The sequence below is a fragment of the Pelodiscus sinensis genome, chromosome 5 (assembly GCF_049634645.1).
Source record: "Pelodiscus sinensis isolate JC-2024 chromosome 5, ASM4963464v1, whole genome shotgun sequence".
NCBI lineage: Eukaryota > Metazoa > Chordata > Testudines > Trionychidae > Pelodiscus > Pelodiscus sinensis.
Window position 1 is genome coordinate 53,597,254 of NC_134715.1, and position 17,359 is coordinate 53,614,612.

The window sequence follows — 17,359 nt, forward strand, 5'->3', positions numbered from 1 at the left end:
CATCCCAGAGGATACAGGGATCGAAGAGCCGGAAAGACCTGTGAACCCATCCTGGTTCTAGGATGAAACAAAATACAGGACTATGTAGCACTTTAAAGACTAACAAGATGGTTTATTAGATGATGAGCTTTCGTGGGCCAGACCCACTTCCTCAGATCAAATAATGGAAGAAAATAGTCACAACCATATATACCAAAGGATACAATTTTAAAAAAATGAACACACATGAAAAGGACAAATCACATTACAGAACAGAAGGGGTATGTGGGGGGTGGGGAAGGAAGGTGAATGCCAGTGAGTTAATGATATTAGAGGTGGGGAAGGGGAAATGTCTGTGAGTTAATAGTATTAGAGGTGATAATTGGGGAAGCTATCTTTGTAATGGGTAAGATAGTTGGAGTCTTTGTTAATTCCCCTGCGGAGAGTGTCAAATTTTAGCATGAATGCCAGTTCAGAGGATTCCCTTTCAAGTGCAGATTTGAATGTCTTCTGAAGTAGGATCCAGGTTAGCAGGTCATTCAGAGAGTGTTCTTTCTGGTTGAAATGGTTCTAGGATGTGCATCAAGGACTTTTAAGCCAGCAGCTGTAACATCTCTGCTAGAGCCTGCATCGAGACCTGGGAGATTCGGTGCATGTAATGTACTATTCCTTAACAACCTTACTCTCATGCTTTTCTTTATTGTAATAATAAACCTTTAGATGTTAGATGCTAAAAGATTGGCCCAGCGTGATTTGTGGGTAAATTGACCAGGGATCTGTGGCTGGTTTCTTGGAACCGGACAGAACTTGTTCGGGGTAGGTGGGATTGGGTGCTAGGACCCCCCCACCTGTGTATGAGGCCCGGGGCCATCTGAGGCAGAGATATTGCTGGGGTATCGGAGGGGTTTTGCTCGTGAGGCTTGAGGCAGGCAGCTGAAGTGCTCTGTGGGACTGGTTTGTGGCCTGTTCAGAGAGGTCACCAGTCTGGGGGCTGTAAGGAGCCCCGGATGGGGGCTGTAAGGAGTCCCGGATTTGAGCAATTCGCCCTGAGCGGACGCCCTCAGCTGTGCCCAGACATGGCCCGATCTGTCACAGAAGGCAATAACCAGAGGAGGGTCTCTATAAAAGAAGGTCTTATGTCAAAATAGAGAATAACAACATCTTTATATGAATTTATAATGTTTCTAACACAGGTAAAAAAACGAGACAATCTAGAATTGGAAGGTTAGTGAAGGGTAGCAAAGGCCTGCACATTATTTGTGGAGACCTTAATAGCCATAATAAATTATGGTGAAGCAGAAAGTTGATAATGGCAAACACCTGGAACCATTCATTGACATGCACAGTATGAAATTTGTAAGCACTACTTTAATTTGGTGGATGGAATCTTTTTATGTTTAGATCTGTAATTGCAACAAGAAATATAGCAAGTAAATGCAGATGGGAAATTACAAAAATGATGGAATGAGAGCTGCATTTTCTATACTAATTATATATCAAAGCCAAGGTAATGTTGAAAGAAAACCCCGAAAGAATCCCAATTTTCAAACATCTAAAAAACAAGTAGGTGGTAAGTAATCAAGTCCTGGTTTAGAGAGTTTCAACCTGTACTTTGTTGAATATTTATAAATTACTAATGATGCCCAACAGGGACTATTATCAGTACTACATTGTTTAATATCATAATTAATTATCCAAAGAGTGTATGGGCAGGAATGGGTATTACCCTATTTGCAGATGACTGTGTTATAGGGGGTCAAACATAGATTAGAAAAACCAATGAGGTACTCAGGGGGAGTTGAAATAGGAAGATTCTTGGAGATTTAAGTTCTCAGTTCATAAAACAAAATAGAACAATTTTCACAAAATGAAAGATGGGGTTGGAATAGAACATATGGGACTGCAGAGACAATTCAGGTAGTACATAATTTTATATTTTCTGGAGTTATGTTTACTAACAAACTACTGTAACTTGGAAAGGTCACATCAAGACTAAATATAAAGATACTAAGAATCTTCTTAAAATAATTTCTGGGAACAACTGAGGTAAAAGATGAGAACATACTGATGACACTGTATATAACACTTAAGACCAGATATAGATCATGGATACCACGGCTTCAGTTTGGCCTCTAAATCAACATTTAAACAATTAGAACCAATTCAAACCCAGCCTTTTCAAATCACATGTGCTGCAAACATTATAACACCATGGTGTGTGATGCACGCAGCTCTCAGAGAAATGCCTATAAATTTAAGGATGAAAATACTAGTTTTAGTCTTTTAGGCTAAGACTAATGGGCTAAGGTTAACAGTAAAAATAAGAGTACTGCACAAATATATGAGTACTGTTGAGAATTAAATAGACAAGATGTAACTCAATGCCACCAAATCCCACATGCTAACAAGGTGGGGGCAAGAGGGGGAAGGAGGAAGAGTTTAATTAAATGGAAGAATTAAAATTGTAAGTAATGGGAAATAGAACTATAGCTGAATGGTTGTCTCACCAGTTGTGGACTGGAATTATACAATAAAATAAAGAGAACAGCAGCATTATCAAATATGATGAATAAAAATGTGTGTTCATATATGGCAATGCTGACCCCATTTACTGTATCTATACAGACAGATCAAATAACGACAGCATGGGTAGATTGGTAATGGTCTTTTGTAACCCTGAATTTGGAACTAAAAGATAATTGAAACTATCCAATTTTGTGACTATTATGATGGCTCAGTTGGTGGGCACATTGTTGGCACAGACCTGGGTAATGGAGTACACCCGGCTACAGCTGCTATCCTCTCTGACTCTTTATCAGTTATAATAAGATCAGAAAGGGAAAACCAGAAAGTAGGAATAGCCATTAAATATTGTTGATAACTACAAAGACAGTACAATTAGGTATGAGTCTAGTAATAGTGTGGTTTTTCGCACACTAGAATATTTGGCTATGAAATGGCAGATAATGCAGCAAAAATGCCTTAAAATTAGGTTGACATAAACATTCCTTTGAATACCCATAACTGGAAAATTTTGATTGAGAGAGAACTTAAGAAAAAATGGCAAGATATATGGACCAGAGAGAATAAAGGATGAAGGTTCTGTGTTATGTGTTGGCAATATTATACTACACCATTATGACAGAAGAAGTGAAATAGCTATAGAGTGCTAAGAAGTCACTGTGGGATGAATGGTTATTTGTATCTAATACATACAAAGCTGGGTTATGCAAAATGTGCAAAATTAAGGGAACAGTTCAGCATCTGCTATGGCAATGCAGGGCTTAAATAGACACATGTAGTCATTCTCCCATTACAATAGGTAAGGTACTTTCCCTTTGCCATCACTGTTAATGAGCCACGTCCACTCTGATTTAATTAGCACTGCTGCCACTCTCCCAACTCTGTATTCCTTCCTTTTTTTCCTTTCCTTTTCTCTTCTCTTTTGCATTTCAGGAAGTGAGTTGCTGCTCACAAAAGCTTATACAATAATAATTTTTTTAGTCTTTAAAGTGCCACCAGACTCATTGTTTTTATAGACAGAAAGATTATTTGTGTCAAATTGAGATGTCTCAAGAAGAAAGAACATAGTCTGAAAGGACTAGTGAAATGCCAGGAAAGTGGGGTGGGATTAAAAATAAAGCATGACTGTGTTTTTGTAAGGTTCCAAGACAAGGTGAGAGGATACAGATTTTGATTATGCAAAAACTGTGGTAGGTAGTGAAATAGGTCATAGCTTCACATGCTGATACTGATATGCCTAAAATGGCAAGAAAAGAAAAAGAAAGAAGGGGGTCAAATAGGAAAGTAGGTACAATGGGTCTTGGACTCTCTTGAATAAGGGTTCAGTTAGAGTCCTGCCTGTGGAGAAAGAGTGCAAGTGGTAGCAATTACAGGCTTAGGGGAGGGACAAGATAAGGAGACATGTAGCACTTTAAACCTCAAGGAAAGAGCATTCAGCCCACAGAGATGTGGGCTGCAGACTCTCTTATATTGGATTTTTATACAGTAGATTCTGTTAATCCTTGAGAATTAACAAGTGCAGGGGTCAGACTAGATGATCATAATGGTCCCTTGTGACCTTAAAGTCTATGAGTCTATGAGAAGGGGGGCAGCAGACTCAGCTGGTGACCTCACCAGCAGGCTGAGTCTTTTTCTATTGGAAAGGAGACAGCCACTGTGCAGTAATCATCACCACAGGGGATGCATGAGATAGGCAAAAGTAGTATATAACTAGGTATATAACCACTATATGGTACCACAGTAAGCACTAGCTGTCACAAGTACAACTTTATGTATCCCTTGAATGAAATATTCTGAAAGGTCCTCACTGAGAAAAATCTCCTTAGTATTGATGCTTTTGCTTAGCAACAACTACATCATTTATTTCTGCAACTGCCACTTTGGCTATGGCTATACTCTGAACTAGCGGTGTGATTCCCAGTTCGCACACATGTACTCATACTACCTCTCATCTGAACTAGCATGCTAAAAACAGCAGCATAGCTATAGTAGCACAAGCATCAGCAGCACAATCTAGCTGAATGTACTCCAAAGCTCAGGTGGCTAGCCCGTGTTGCCACTGACCTTTCTATGACAGCTGTACTATTTTTAGCACACTAGCTCTGATATGAACTAGCGCAAGTATTTATACACAAACTGGAAATCACATGCCCAGCTTGTAGTGTAGATGTAATCTTTAATGTCCCTATAACATTCTTTGATGTCCTTACAACAAAGCGAATTGGTCTTCAAATATATATTACTTCAGAGCATACATTTAGATGTGAAGAGCAGTCATTCCTATTTTACACTTCTCAATTTCAATTTATAGTATAATTCTACCTCTTCCATGGATGACTTTGATATTGTCACTATTGAAACTACCAGGCAACATTGCTGCTCGTATGGTTAGGTACATCTGCACTCTGGGCATTTGACGGAGGTTACTGTAGTCACACATCAGTTATTGACTGCCAGCTTTAAAAGCCAATCACTTAAGCTGAATTATTATGTTCAAGATAAGGGATATTCTACCATTCACTCCACAAACAGTGTCTGCTATTGGGTGTACATGTTTACAGTAGTATTCCAAATCAAGAACAGATTCAAACCTGTGTCTCCTTTATTCCAAGTGAGAGCCTTAACCACAGGGATAAAGGGAGAGTGACACCAACTACCACTTCCTTGTCCTCCTCCAGCCATATAAATGGCTGAAACTGTGTGAAATTTGTGAATAGTTTTGGTCACAAAGATGAAAAATTGGTAAAGTATGGGTATTGAGAGTCATCAAGCCAAACTATAAGCACTGCATTTAATGGAAACCACTTCAAGTCAGCAGGTGTGGCAGAATCCATAACTCCATCAACTATGGTTTTGATTTGAATGAAACTCCATTTTTTGGTGAGTAGCTTTACTGCCATAAAACTTGCCCTAGTCCTGGTCAGACAACCTTTCTATTATTTCAGTATGCCTTATTACACGATCAAATATTTTTTTCTTTCATTGTTATTTTGTTAAAATATGTGAGTAGTTTCTGCCACAAGAAATCTTCTGCCCATAATGGGTTCTTAGCCAACTTCTGTGTATAGAAGACACATGAAGTGTAATGGGTAGTCTTATGTTCAGTATGGATACTTGATTGGATATGATGGTTCCTAAGGAAACAATCCAACTCCACTTACGTTCAAAACTCCCATTGACATCAAGTGTGGTATAAATAAGGAATGTGTTACATTTTGCCCCTAAATGCTTTATAGCTGTATCAATCTTCTTTGATCTACTGAGATTGAAGGACAACAACTGGGGTACTCCTGGAGTCAGCTAGAAGTTTTGTCTCAAGACAGAGTGAAGTGGAGGAGACTTGTAGATGACCTATGCTCCACTTGGAGTACCAGGGTTTAAGAAGAATCTTCTTTGATGCAAACACAATGCCAGCTAGTAATATTTAAATATAAACTTTTTTGGTTCCCATTGAAATACTGATTATTAAAAAAACTCAGTAGGAGAAATAGCTACTAAGAAAATTACAGAAGTTATGTCCCCTTGTTGGTAGCAGCAGCAAAAGGCTACAGTAATTTTTTTTTTTTTTTTTTTTTTGGTTAAGGCAAACAGCTATTTGAAGAAGTTCCCAGAACATCATCAAGGAAAATCTGCTGTCTCTGAAGTAGAACTCTCATCACCTAAACCATATAGTAGATGGAATATTGGAAATAAAAGAAGAAGATAATTTGAAATATTCTTATCCATTCTACTTTTAATGTGATTGCAGAAATGTAGAGCACGGTTGGATTTTTAATGCTCAGGATCATGATGGATATACATCCTACTGCAGAAGCGAAGTCTCCTTAAACTGTGTTCTGTTGTACACTGGTGTGCCGCAGAGAACAACATAATTCAAAATGGCTTCCCTTAAAGGGGCAGGCAATTTTTTGCTCAATAACTTCCTCCCTGACCCTTTTCCCCCCCACCTTTCCCCCCCCCCCCAACAAAAAATCCATGGGGTTCCTCATAAAAAAAAATATTGTTTGGTGTTCCTTGGTCTTAAAAAGTTTAAGAAACACTGAGATCCATGTATGGAAAGGATGTGTGTTCACTAAAGCAGAATGACTGTTCAACTCTGTCCCATGGAGACCTCTATATGGGAGACTCAGGTTTTACTGATCTGCAGCAAGCTAGAATCCTCCAGATTCATCCATCCTAAATCTGCAGAGAGTGTAGTAATTGCACTCTCCTTGCTTTTAAAAACACTTTCAGGTACTCAAAGAGGAGGAAGAGAGCTTACAACAGTGGTGCACAATAAGCCACCACTGCCTGAAGTCCACATTGGATGGGAACAGTAATCCATGGCCAATGGAAGCTGCAAGTGCCCATACCTGTGGACATATAGGAAAATAAAACATCCAGCAGCTCACCAGAAACTGACAAACCATGTCCAGCCCACAAGATGCTTATTGCCCACCCCTGGCCTAGACAAAGTAGAATAATTGGGAACTTTAAATGGCAGAAGCATTGAAGAAGACCTGGAATAGCATAGAGGGTTCAAAACCAACTCCAATTCTACTTCAGACCTTTTATCTTCAGATTTCACAATTTAAATCAGATAGGGCATATTTGGTACATAAGATGATCAATAAAAATAAACGTAGTGCAGGAAGTAGTAGTCATGATTCACTCTTTGATTTTATTCCAATAAAGAGTCCCAAAGTTGCAGCATGGTAAAATTAGAGATGTAGGGTAAAATTTTCAAAAGTGCTTGGGAGCAATTTTCAAAGTCTGTAGGCACCTAAAGATGCTGGCAGTAGGATTTTTAATTGCTTAGACATTTAACTCCTATTGATTTTAAAGGAAAGACAAATTGTTATTATGATGCTGTTAAACCAAGAGCCACCTATGGCCAGGCAATTAGCATAAGATAACTGACAAACTCACAGCTGGGAACCAAACCAGCTCACCAGTATTAGTTTTGTTAAAAAAAAAAGTATTAGACTTATAATAATGTATTTAGTGTTTAGACTTTATGAAATGCTTCTAAGTTGTTGTATGCATTAAACTTACTGGTAATGTATATATCCTATGTTATTAGGAAATATATAATTTTTGCTTTATTACTTTTGAATATGTTTGCACTAAAGTTCTGAATCCATGTATGGAAATCTCCTACACCTACTCCTTTAGCATTTCTGTGTTATTGGTGGGTGAAATCTAATTATAGAACATACCACAAATTTAGGGTCTCTAAGATCCCTGAGGTAGGCACTCACACTGGCTGGCTTGGCTCATGTCTGTGACAATCATGTTATCAAAATATATTTTTAGCATTTTTGTTTTTGTTGTTTTTCTTAAATGTTAGAGAAATGCCAGTATAAACAAAATTGGGAAAACAACCATGATATCTAGTCAAATTTGACAAGCTGAATGTAAGCAATATATAGTAAAATAAAATTAATAAAATAATTAAAATAAAATAAAATAATACATAATGAATAATTAATCATAGAAAGTGTGTTTCAAAGAACAATAAAATAAAGTTTAAGGCATGTAGAGTTTCCTAAAACTTGATGCACTGGCATGTTTTTAGAAATGTATTTTGTCAGTTGCTTTCATATTCAAAGGACTACAAGGATGAATCACAGATTTGACATTATTGAGTTTCTTGACTGCTAGCATAAAGCTGTTCTTCTCATTTATTAGTCAAGAAAGAATTGTCCTAGAAAAAAAATCTTAATCCTGCATCTGTTAAAATTATAAAGAAGTACAATCACTAGGGCACCAAGACAGTGTGTCCAAGGATGTATGTATTAAAATGCATAAACTTTTGTGTTAAATCTCTAGCTGAATTGCTTGGATCTGCCATTCTGAATATCTTTATGACCCCAATATTGCAATCTCATCTGGGTGGATGGACCTTTGTACTTACCTGTATCAGACTTATGTAATTTCCAAGATAATTTTGTTGGTTTGTCAAGCATGAAATTACTTGTAGGGGTACAGGAAGTCTGAGGCAATATCAATACAGTAATTTGGAGTGAGTATCCTATCCCCATCCCCAGGCTTCAGTGTCCAAACTCCAGACTGAGCAAAAATTTCAAAGTCATAATCTTATAGATATTTTTAGATAGTACAAGTCCCACTATCCCTGTCAACCCAATCTAGGAGGCTTGTTCTAAAACACTGTGTGAACACCTCTTGGGCTCCCCCGGGGAGTTTGAGGGTTTCTGGGATCCCTGCTGAAGAACCAGAAGCCTGGCAGCTTGGAATATCTGAAACCCCCCAAGCAAGCTGTGGTTCATAAAGTTTAGGCTGTCAACTCTGCCATTTTGGTGTGTTGAAGTTTCCTAAATAAAACTTGTCAGAATCTCCAGTCCATAAGAAATGTCTACAAAAATTGGATTCAGTCTGAATTGGATCAGAACGATATTTGGAAATGTCTAAATTTCCCATGTACAGGATATTTGTAATTTCAGCCAACTCTGGTCCCAACAGAATCTTCAAAAGGTATCTCTCTGTTGTGGGAATCCCATAGTTTAAGTATTCAATTTGTACGTAATTGCACTGAGACAATTATGGTCTGTTGTGCTAATTGAACTCAAGACTAATTGTGCCCACTAAAGCTAGGGCTAAATATATTTTTAGTCCACACATTTTTATAGATTTCTTTAATTAGATATGAAAAAACATATTTAAATAAAATAATTTAACTTGACTAATCCCAAAGACTTTGTTTTTTTCTTTTAAATTTACAGTTCTGAATATAGGAAAAAAGGAAATACAAGAACATAAAATGGACTGAGAACATGAGGGCTGAAAAACTCATCCAAAAAGTGTTTAAGTGACTTAGGAGATAAAGTTCCATTTTCAAAAGGGAATGAGGCACTTAGGGTCAGAATTTAAAGGTACTTAAAGATTCAGATGGGATTTTCAAAAGTGTATAGCCACCTAATTCCCATTGATTTAAATGTGAGTTAGGCATGTAGACCTAATTATGCATAGATGGTGCAATTGAACCCAGTCTAGAACAGAGTGAAATTTTTTCAGTGAATTTCAAATTCACCAGTTAATGCATTTTTGGACAACTGAAGTCATTTGTGAATTCCAGTTACATTGGCTAATAGTTATGGCAAAAAAAGGGGGGGGGGAATTGGAAATGTCAATTTAAAATGAGAATCAAAACCTTTTGTTCAATCCAGACTACATTTTTTGGTTTTTCATTTTAGCAAATCAAATAATTGCTCAGCTCTAGTCAGGTCTCCCATATCCTAGAATCACTCTTGGGAGTCAGATCCACATTAATTTTTGGTGAGATATAGACTAGAGGTTTGGTACCCTCAAGACCTGACCTGTCCCAGATGTGGGATTTTGCCAAATCATGGGAGGTCATTTCTGGTTCCCCCTACCACCAGTCCCCATGTGCTGGCCTCCCAGCCATCCTCCCATCCCTGTCACTGGCCTGCTGCCATGCAGGCCTGCCTGGGTAGACCTGCTGCTGAAAGCCAGGCTCCTACCTCTGCTGGCAGCTTTCTGACCTGCCAGCCCACAGGGCTCCCTGATGCCAGCCCTCCACCAGGACTTTGGTCCTGGAACATCTGTGGTCCTGCTGGACCAGAGAGTCTTGCTTTAGAGAGGTTCAACCATTATTACAAACTGAAGAAAATGGGATTTAGGCACTTTTGAAAAGTTTACCCTCAGTCCTTAACCTGCTCCTTTGTGCATAAGAAATACAACGCTAAGTTGCCCATAGTTTTGAGACTGATCATGTAAATCCAGTGTGCACTCAATGGTTTTTGCTAGCACATAACTGCTTTAATTTTAACTTTTTTTATGAATTACTTATTCAGCATAAATTTCAAATGGCATGTATTGTTCAAGGTCTGTGACAAAAGCATGTCATTTGCAAGCATTTTTAACAAGTAGGACACATCGTAAATATAATTAATGGGACATTTTGATTTATTCTATGTATTACAGTGTTCAGAGTATAAATTTTAGTCTGTAGACAATTTATTGAAGATAGATATTTAAACTACCTTTCCAGACATCTGGTTGTTTTCCAAATAATATTTTCTTAAAGGCACAGTTCTCTGCATGTAACTGCAGGAATACAAATCATGGTCAAAGCATTGAAAGCCTTGGCAAAAGTATTTTCTTCTTTCAAACATTTTTTATTGCAAACCAAACACTAAATCCCTAAAAATAAGGGCTGAATTCATTATAGTAGTGCCAGTTGTACTGCTTTAAGTTGTCTTGGATTGTCATTAACAACTCTTTAAGTAATTCAAATTTACACATTTGATCAGGCTGAATTTTGGCATTCAAGTTCCCAATCCACGTTATTGGGGAGTAGGAAGAGGGGAAATGATAATTTGTTTCATTTTTTCAAAAACTTCCTTCTTCTTCCTCCATACCATTTATGATTTTATAGATCTCCTTATTTCTTATTCATCTCTTTTTAAAGATGAACAGGCCCTACCTTTTAAACTCTCCTTATATGGAAGTTGTTCCTTACCACTAATCATTTTGTTGCCTTTCTCTGTACCTTTTCTATATTTAATATAACTTTTTTTGAGATGGAGTGACCAGAACAATGTATATTATTCCATGAATTTATACAGTGGCATTTTAATATTTTCTGTTTTATTATCTCTCTCTTTCCTAAATAGTTCCTAATCACTTGGCTAATTGTACAGCTGTTGCACACTGAGTGGATGTTTTCAGAGACTATCCACAAAGATCTCTTTCTTGAGTGGTAACAACTAATTTAGAGCCCAACATATTAATAATTGGAATTATTTTTTCAGTAGTATGTTATTTTGCACTTGTCAACACTGAATTTCATTTGCCATTTTGTTACCTTGTCACCCAGTATAGTGAGACTCCTTTGTAGCTCTTTGCAATCAGCTTTGGATTTATTGTTTTTCCTCATTTTATAACATCAGCTACCTTTGTCATCCGACTCCCTTTTCCAGATCATTTATGATTAGGTTGAACAGCATTTGTCCCTGACATCATTTGAAGGTCCCCTATTTATCTCTGTCCACACTGAACTGATAATTTATTTCTATCTTTTGTTACTTATCTTGTAACCAATCACTGATCCATGAAAGGACCTCCCTCTTATCCCATGCCTGCTTACTTTGCTTAAGAGCTGTTGGTGTGGGACCCTGCTAAAAGCTTGCTGAAAGTCCAAGTAAGCTATTGACTAGTTCACTCTTGTCCACATGCTTGTTGATTCCTTCAAAGATTTCTAATAGATTAGTAAGATAATTATCCCTTATGCAAGCTGTGTTGACTCTTCCTTAACATATTGTGTTAATCTGTGTCTGATAATTTTGTTATGTGTCCTTTATGTGGTCTTTTACATAATTAGGATTTACTACAGTTTGAACTTGGCTGGCCTGGCACCTCTGGGATCTAACCTGTCCCAAATCAGGAAATATGACAGACCAGGGGAGGTCAATGCTGGTCCTTCTGCTGCTGTTGGCTGCAGGGTTCCTCTCCATAGGCAACAGAGGACATGGCATTGACAGAGAGGGGATGAAGGGTGCTTGGGGAAAGAGGTGGGATGGTTCTGGAGCGCCACAGCTGGGACACACTCCGTGGCCACCTGGGATGAATTCCCAGACTCCATTTCTGGCCCCTGGCTGCAGGGCTCTGCAGCCACCCTACCTCTTCCGAGTGCTCCCTACTCCTCTCCCTCCATCCCTGAGATTCAATCTCACAAATCAGATATTTGATATACTTTGAAGCTCTTGGGGTATGTCTACACTACCACCCTAGTTCAAACTAGGGTGGTAATGTAGGCAACCAGAGTTGCAAATGAAGCCCGGGATTTGAATTTCCCGGGCTTCATTTGCATAAAGCCGGGCGCCGCCATTTTTAAATGTCCGCTAGTGCGGACTCTGTGCCTCGTGGCTACACGCGGCACGGACTAGGTAGTTCGGACTAGGCTTCCTAGTCCGTGAAATGAGGAGTAACGGTAGTTCGGACTAGGAAGCCTAGTCCGAACTACCTAGTCCGTGCCGCGTGTAGCCACGAGGCACAGAGTCCGCACTAGCGGACATTTAAAAATGGCGGTGCCCAGCTTTATGCAAATGAAGCCCGGGAAATTAAAATCCCGGGCTTCATTTGCAACTCCGCTTGCCTACATTACCACCCTAGTTCGAACTAGGGTGATAGTGTAGACATACCCTTGGAGTGTGGGGGGAGAAGTTGTTGAGCATGGGAAGAAGTTTAGTCCAAATAGTCAGAACTATGAAACATAGCTCAAATTTCAAATTTTGGATTTCAGATATTAAGATATTCAAGAACCGTTGACAACTCATTATATTAGCCAAAGGTTGTGGGTCTCTTACAGAAATGACTGGGTGAAGTTCTGGGGCCTGCAGGGTGCAGACGGTCAGGCTAGAAGATCAAAATTGTCCTTTCTGGCATTAAAGTTTATATGTTAAAATTCAAGACAAGTATACCTTTTTCTAGAACAGTCTGCAAACAGAAGTAGAGATGAAATCTGTCAAAAATTACTTAATCCCTATGTATACATAATAGTGACCACAAGTACATATTTTTTCTGATCTGAAGTAAAAGAAAACAATTAATTTGACCACAAATGAAAATCACAATTATTGTGGAACCAAATTGAGAAGGAGGAAATGTCTCAAGCAGCCATGACCTGAAATATTTAGGACTTTTTAGATTAAAGCCAAATCTTCAAACTTTTCTAGAGTTCAGCTGATAATCAGTTCAGGTCATAGTGCAAAGATGTAAAGTGCTCTCTCTAGTGGCATGAAACACAATTTCATAAATGAGCTATGATCTGCAACATTAATGAGAGCACTGCAATATAGACAGCAAGTGACTTCCAAGTAATAATAAGGATAAGGGAAAAGAAGCTCTCTCTTCACTAAGTGTTTCTTTTCCATGCTGCAGATTGAACTTAAATCAGTGCTTTCTCAGATTTGCTAGACATCTGCCTACATTTGCCTGCTTTTCGCCTTGTGTTCTTTCGTGTAAGAGTGGATACATAAGAGGTTTTGACTTCCTTGCTATGTCTGACGCTACAGCAGTGTGTGTCCACAGCTGGTTTGGGATTTTTCAGCAAAACGTTTATTAATTAGAAAATTCACCTTAGTCAACATGGGTAGTGGATGTGTTTCTCAGGAACATATCAGGTTAAGCATCCTTTTCTCCAAAAGCCCTATAGAACAATAGCATTCTGACAATCACTGAATAAGGGGGCTCCTATTACAATTTTCCTTTCCATGTGACACAATCCTTGTAGCAGTGGTATGTGTGCTTGCAGAGAAGGAAGGTGCCAGACTGGCAGCTATGTAATTATTTTTCCAGTGGATCAAAGCCATTTCCTCAATATAATGAACAATCAAGCAGGCTATGCCTCCTAGCAAACAATCTTATGCCTTGTCTATACTTACCTGCACCATCAATCTACTTCAGCTACACAAATAGAATAGCTACAGTTGACACACTCACTGTATCATCTTGTGTGCGGTAAGGATAATGGGGACTGCTCTCACTTTGATACCAACTACTCTTCTCTTCTTGGTGGAGTACCAGCATCAACAGGAGAACTCTTGGAGATCGATTTATCAAGTCTACAGCGTTGATCCCCAGTGTAGTGTAGATAAGGCCTTAGTCAATGTACTTGCTGGAACTATGTATATTTTTCCATGGAAAAAGTTAAAGTGCATAACAGAGCACAGTGTTTTAACATGTATAACATGAAAGTGGAAGGAAAGCTTGAAGAAGATCTTGCAGAGTAAAGCCTTTCATGGAATATTAATTAACAAAGCACACATCTGTGTTCTGATCCAAAGTCTTTCCATTGACTTCAGTGAGAAATTAAATCAGGCTCTTGGTCTCAAAGATAAACACTTTGCACTTCTGTAATTATTTCATGGGAATAGGGGGAAATAATCCCTGAAAAGTAGTAGAATTCAGTGAGGTGTGGAGGAGGAGGATGCCATCAGAAGGTGGGAAATCATCCCAGTCTCCCCTTTAATATTGTAAGGATATTCTATCAACCAATTCCATGTGTACCTTCTGTCACTGACTTGGGGAACTTTGCTACTGTGTAGTATATACTAGAAACATAATGGAATTTAGTAAAAATGTATTGATGAAATTCCAAAAGAAAAGAATAAATGGTGGGTTCAGCAACAGAGGAGAGAAAATGATGTGGTTAAAATAAGGGAATAACTCTAACCATTCTCTTTAAGAGAATGAACCCACTCCTCCTTCCCCATCCAAGATCAAGAAAAAAGAAAAGAAAATGAAGATGAAGATGAGTAATACTGCTTGTTAGTTAGCCATCCCCTCACTCCCAAGTTGCCTTTATTCACATAAAAGAATCATTCTGGCTCTGTGAAAAGTAAATGCAATTTTCTTAGAAAAAGATCGCTTTCAAATCTTGATCATATAGAAAATTATGTGTGCATTGTTTATTCATCTAGAGAGAAATGTAATTACTTTTGGGGGAAAAAATAATCAGTTTTTCTAATGTTTAAAAGTGTTTTTAATTAAGTTATTGTATTGCTTTGTCCCAGCAAGATAATTGATTATTTCCCCCCTACCAAAATGGCCTTCCTCAGATCCTTGACAGAAAACTAAGCATTCAAAGAATTCTAACCCTAAGTGCCTCTCTACACTGAAAAACTGATTGTAAAAATGGAATTGCTTAATTCCAAATGTATGGCATCCAAGTGATTGCTTTATCAAATCTGCCTGGTTCACAACTAAAAAGTAAAGATTTTATTAATTAAAATTAATACAAATTATTGCTAGTTCTGCAAACAATGTAGAAGATAAGCCTTAAGCTTCATTTTCTGGCTCACACAATGCCAGTGATAAAATTCTAAAATCAAAACATAGCTAGATAAGGGGAGAATACAGGGGATTTATCAGACTCCTTAATCAGAAAAGTGATCAGATATAACTCTGAATATGCAAGATAGCAAATGCGTTGAGCTGAAAAAGTCACTTTATGAAAATAACACATTTTAGGTAGAACTGTGTATTTTCTGTCGCTTTCCAATTCAAAAATTCAGTGAAGGTCACTTGTTCTTAATAAAAAGAGATGTTAACACATTACCCAGTAGGAAATGTGGGAGCAATATCAGTTAATATAAATGAAAAAAGCATTATGCAATAGTCTCCCAAAACATGCCATATTGATTAAAGAGATGAGTAAAGCTATTGTACTCTGAAAATAATTTTACAGGTTCATTTCTATTTATTTAAATCACATGAAACTTTACTTCCTGCAAATCAGCAGATAACTGTGTATTCATTGCTACTCAATTATCAGATGAAAGTTCAACACATCTCAGAAGCCTCAGAAACAAAATCAATAGTAATGAAAAAAGCTGTTGTTATGTCTGGATTCTGTACCAGTTTTTATGAGTATACACAATAAATTTCCAGGGCTATTTTTCCTAAAATGTTTATAGGAAGAGGAATCACTGAGCTATAGAAAGTCCTCCTTTAATAGACTAATCTCTTTTCAAGGCAACTGCTGCATCTCTCTTGTCAGCCAGTTTAATAACCACTGTAAGTCAAAAAGATACAATATGATGGTCACTTAGAAAAAACTATAAAAGCTTCCAAAAGTAGCCCTTACCATATACAACATAATCTCATTGGAAGGTCCACTTTTGTCTTCTGTATCATTCTTATCTATATTATAATCTCAATTTAACACACTAATGTTCTATCGAAGATCTAAATAAACATATTAAACATGAAGCTATTGCCTAGACAAATCTACCAATCTACTTCAATACAAACAGTGAAATACTATAGATGCCTGCCCGTTTTATTATCCTAACCACACATACATGCAAAAGCCCCAATCCCCAGTTGGTGTAAATTGACCTAGCAATTTACATAACAGTGCTATTTTATGTGTTTAGCGAAAGAAACAGCTATGCATCTCCTGATTCAAAAGGATCATCTCACAATTGGTTTTCAACAACAAGCTTGTGACTGTTAGGCTTTGCCTACATTGCTGGCTTTTGCCGGCAGAGTATGCAAATGAAGCACTGATTAGCATTTTATCCTGCTTCATTTGCATAATCTAGTCAAGCCATTTTTGCGCAAGGGGTTTTTGTGCAAAAACAAGCAGTGTGGTCATTTCCTTTTTGCGCAAGAACCCCTTTTTGCACAAGATCCTTATTCCTTATTGTAAGAGGCTCAGCCATACAGCTGCATGTGTTCATCTTCCTGTGCTCTAGATTTCAACTCTTCTGTACAGCATCCTTGCTACTTTGGATCAAATCTTGGAAATTGGCTCATAGTCTAATTAATAAGCTTAGGAAATTTTTCAGAAAGGGTGGGGGAGAGAATGACAAGACATTCAGTCCTAATATGCCATTTTCAACAGACAGTTGTGTTGCTGCTGCATGATGTAGTATGAGCAGATGTGAGCCATGTGGAATTTTAGCCTTGTGGATTCTCACACACAGAGCCAAAACTACAAATGCTTTCTATAGGGAAACTCACAGGGGATGAGTACAGAAAGAGTCCTCCTTCTGAAGATCCAGAGCACCAGCAAAATTACTCTGAAACTACTATTGCATTCTGTAATGAGTAAAAAAGTTGCTCTTTTTGTTTTTGCACTTCCTTCTCCCCCTGCGAAGGTTTGCAGCCAATGCATTCACATAACAAAGCCACCAGCTGCGGGTCACATCGCGCCTCAAGCATACTCCTCTGCTGTCATGGAAAGTGACCACTCTACTCTGAGGCATTCAGAGCCTATTTCGATTGACTTTGCAATGATATCATCACAGCAATAAGGTGCTTTTGTCCCCCCAATCATTAAGCACAATGCTATCAGAAATCTAAGATGCCCATTCTACTTCTTTTCCCT

At 38.0% G+C, this 17,359-nt stretch overlaps 1 protein-coding gene across 10 annotated transcripts in view; it reads right to left on the minus strand.

Moving 5' to 3' along the window:
- IQCM (IQ motif containing M) overlaps positions 1 to 17,359 on the minus strand; it is a 157,227-nt gene that overhangs the window by 16,364 nt on the left and 123,504 nt on the right. Inside the window, exon 13 of one of the 10 annotated variants that reach the window (XM_025185496.2) lies at positions 15,863 to 16,039. The exons of the other annotated variants lie outside the window; for them this stretch is intronic. Within the exon in view, the coding sequence (XP_025041281.1) occupies positions 15,984 to 16,039 (56 nt within the window). The 3' untranslated portion in view covers positions 15,863 to 15,983. Of the gene's footprint in view, positions 1 to 15,862; positions 16,040 to 17,359 lie in introns of those variants that run through there. 10 annotated transcript variants of the gene reach the window in all.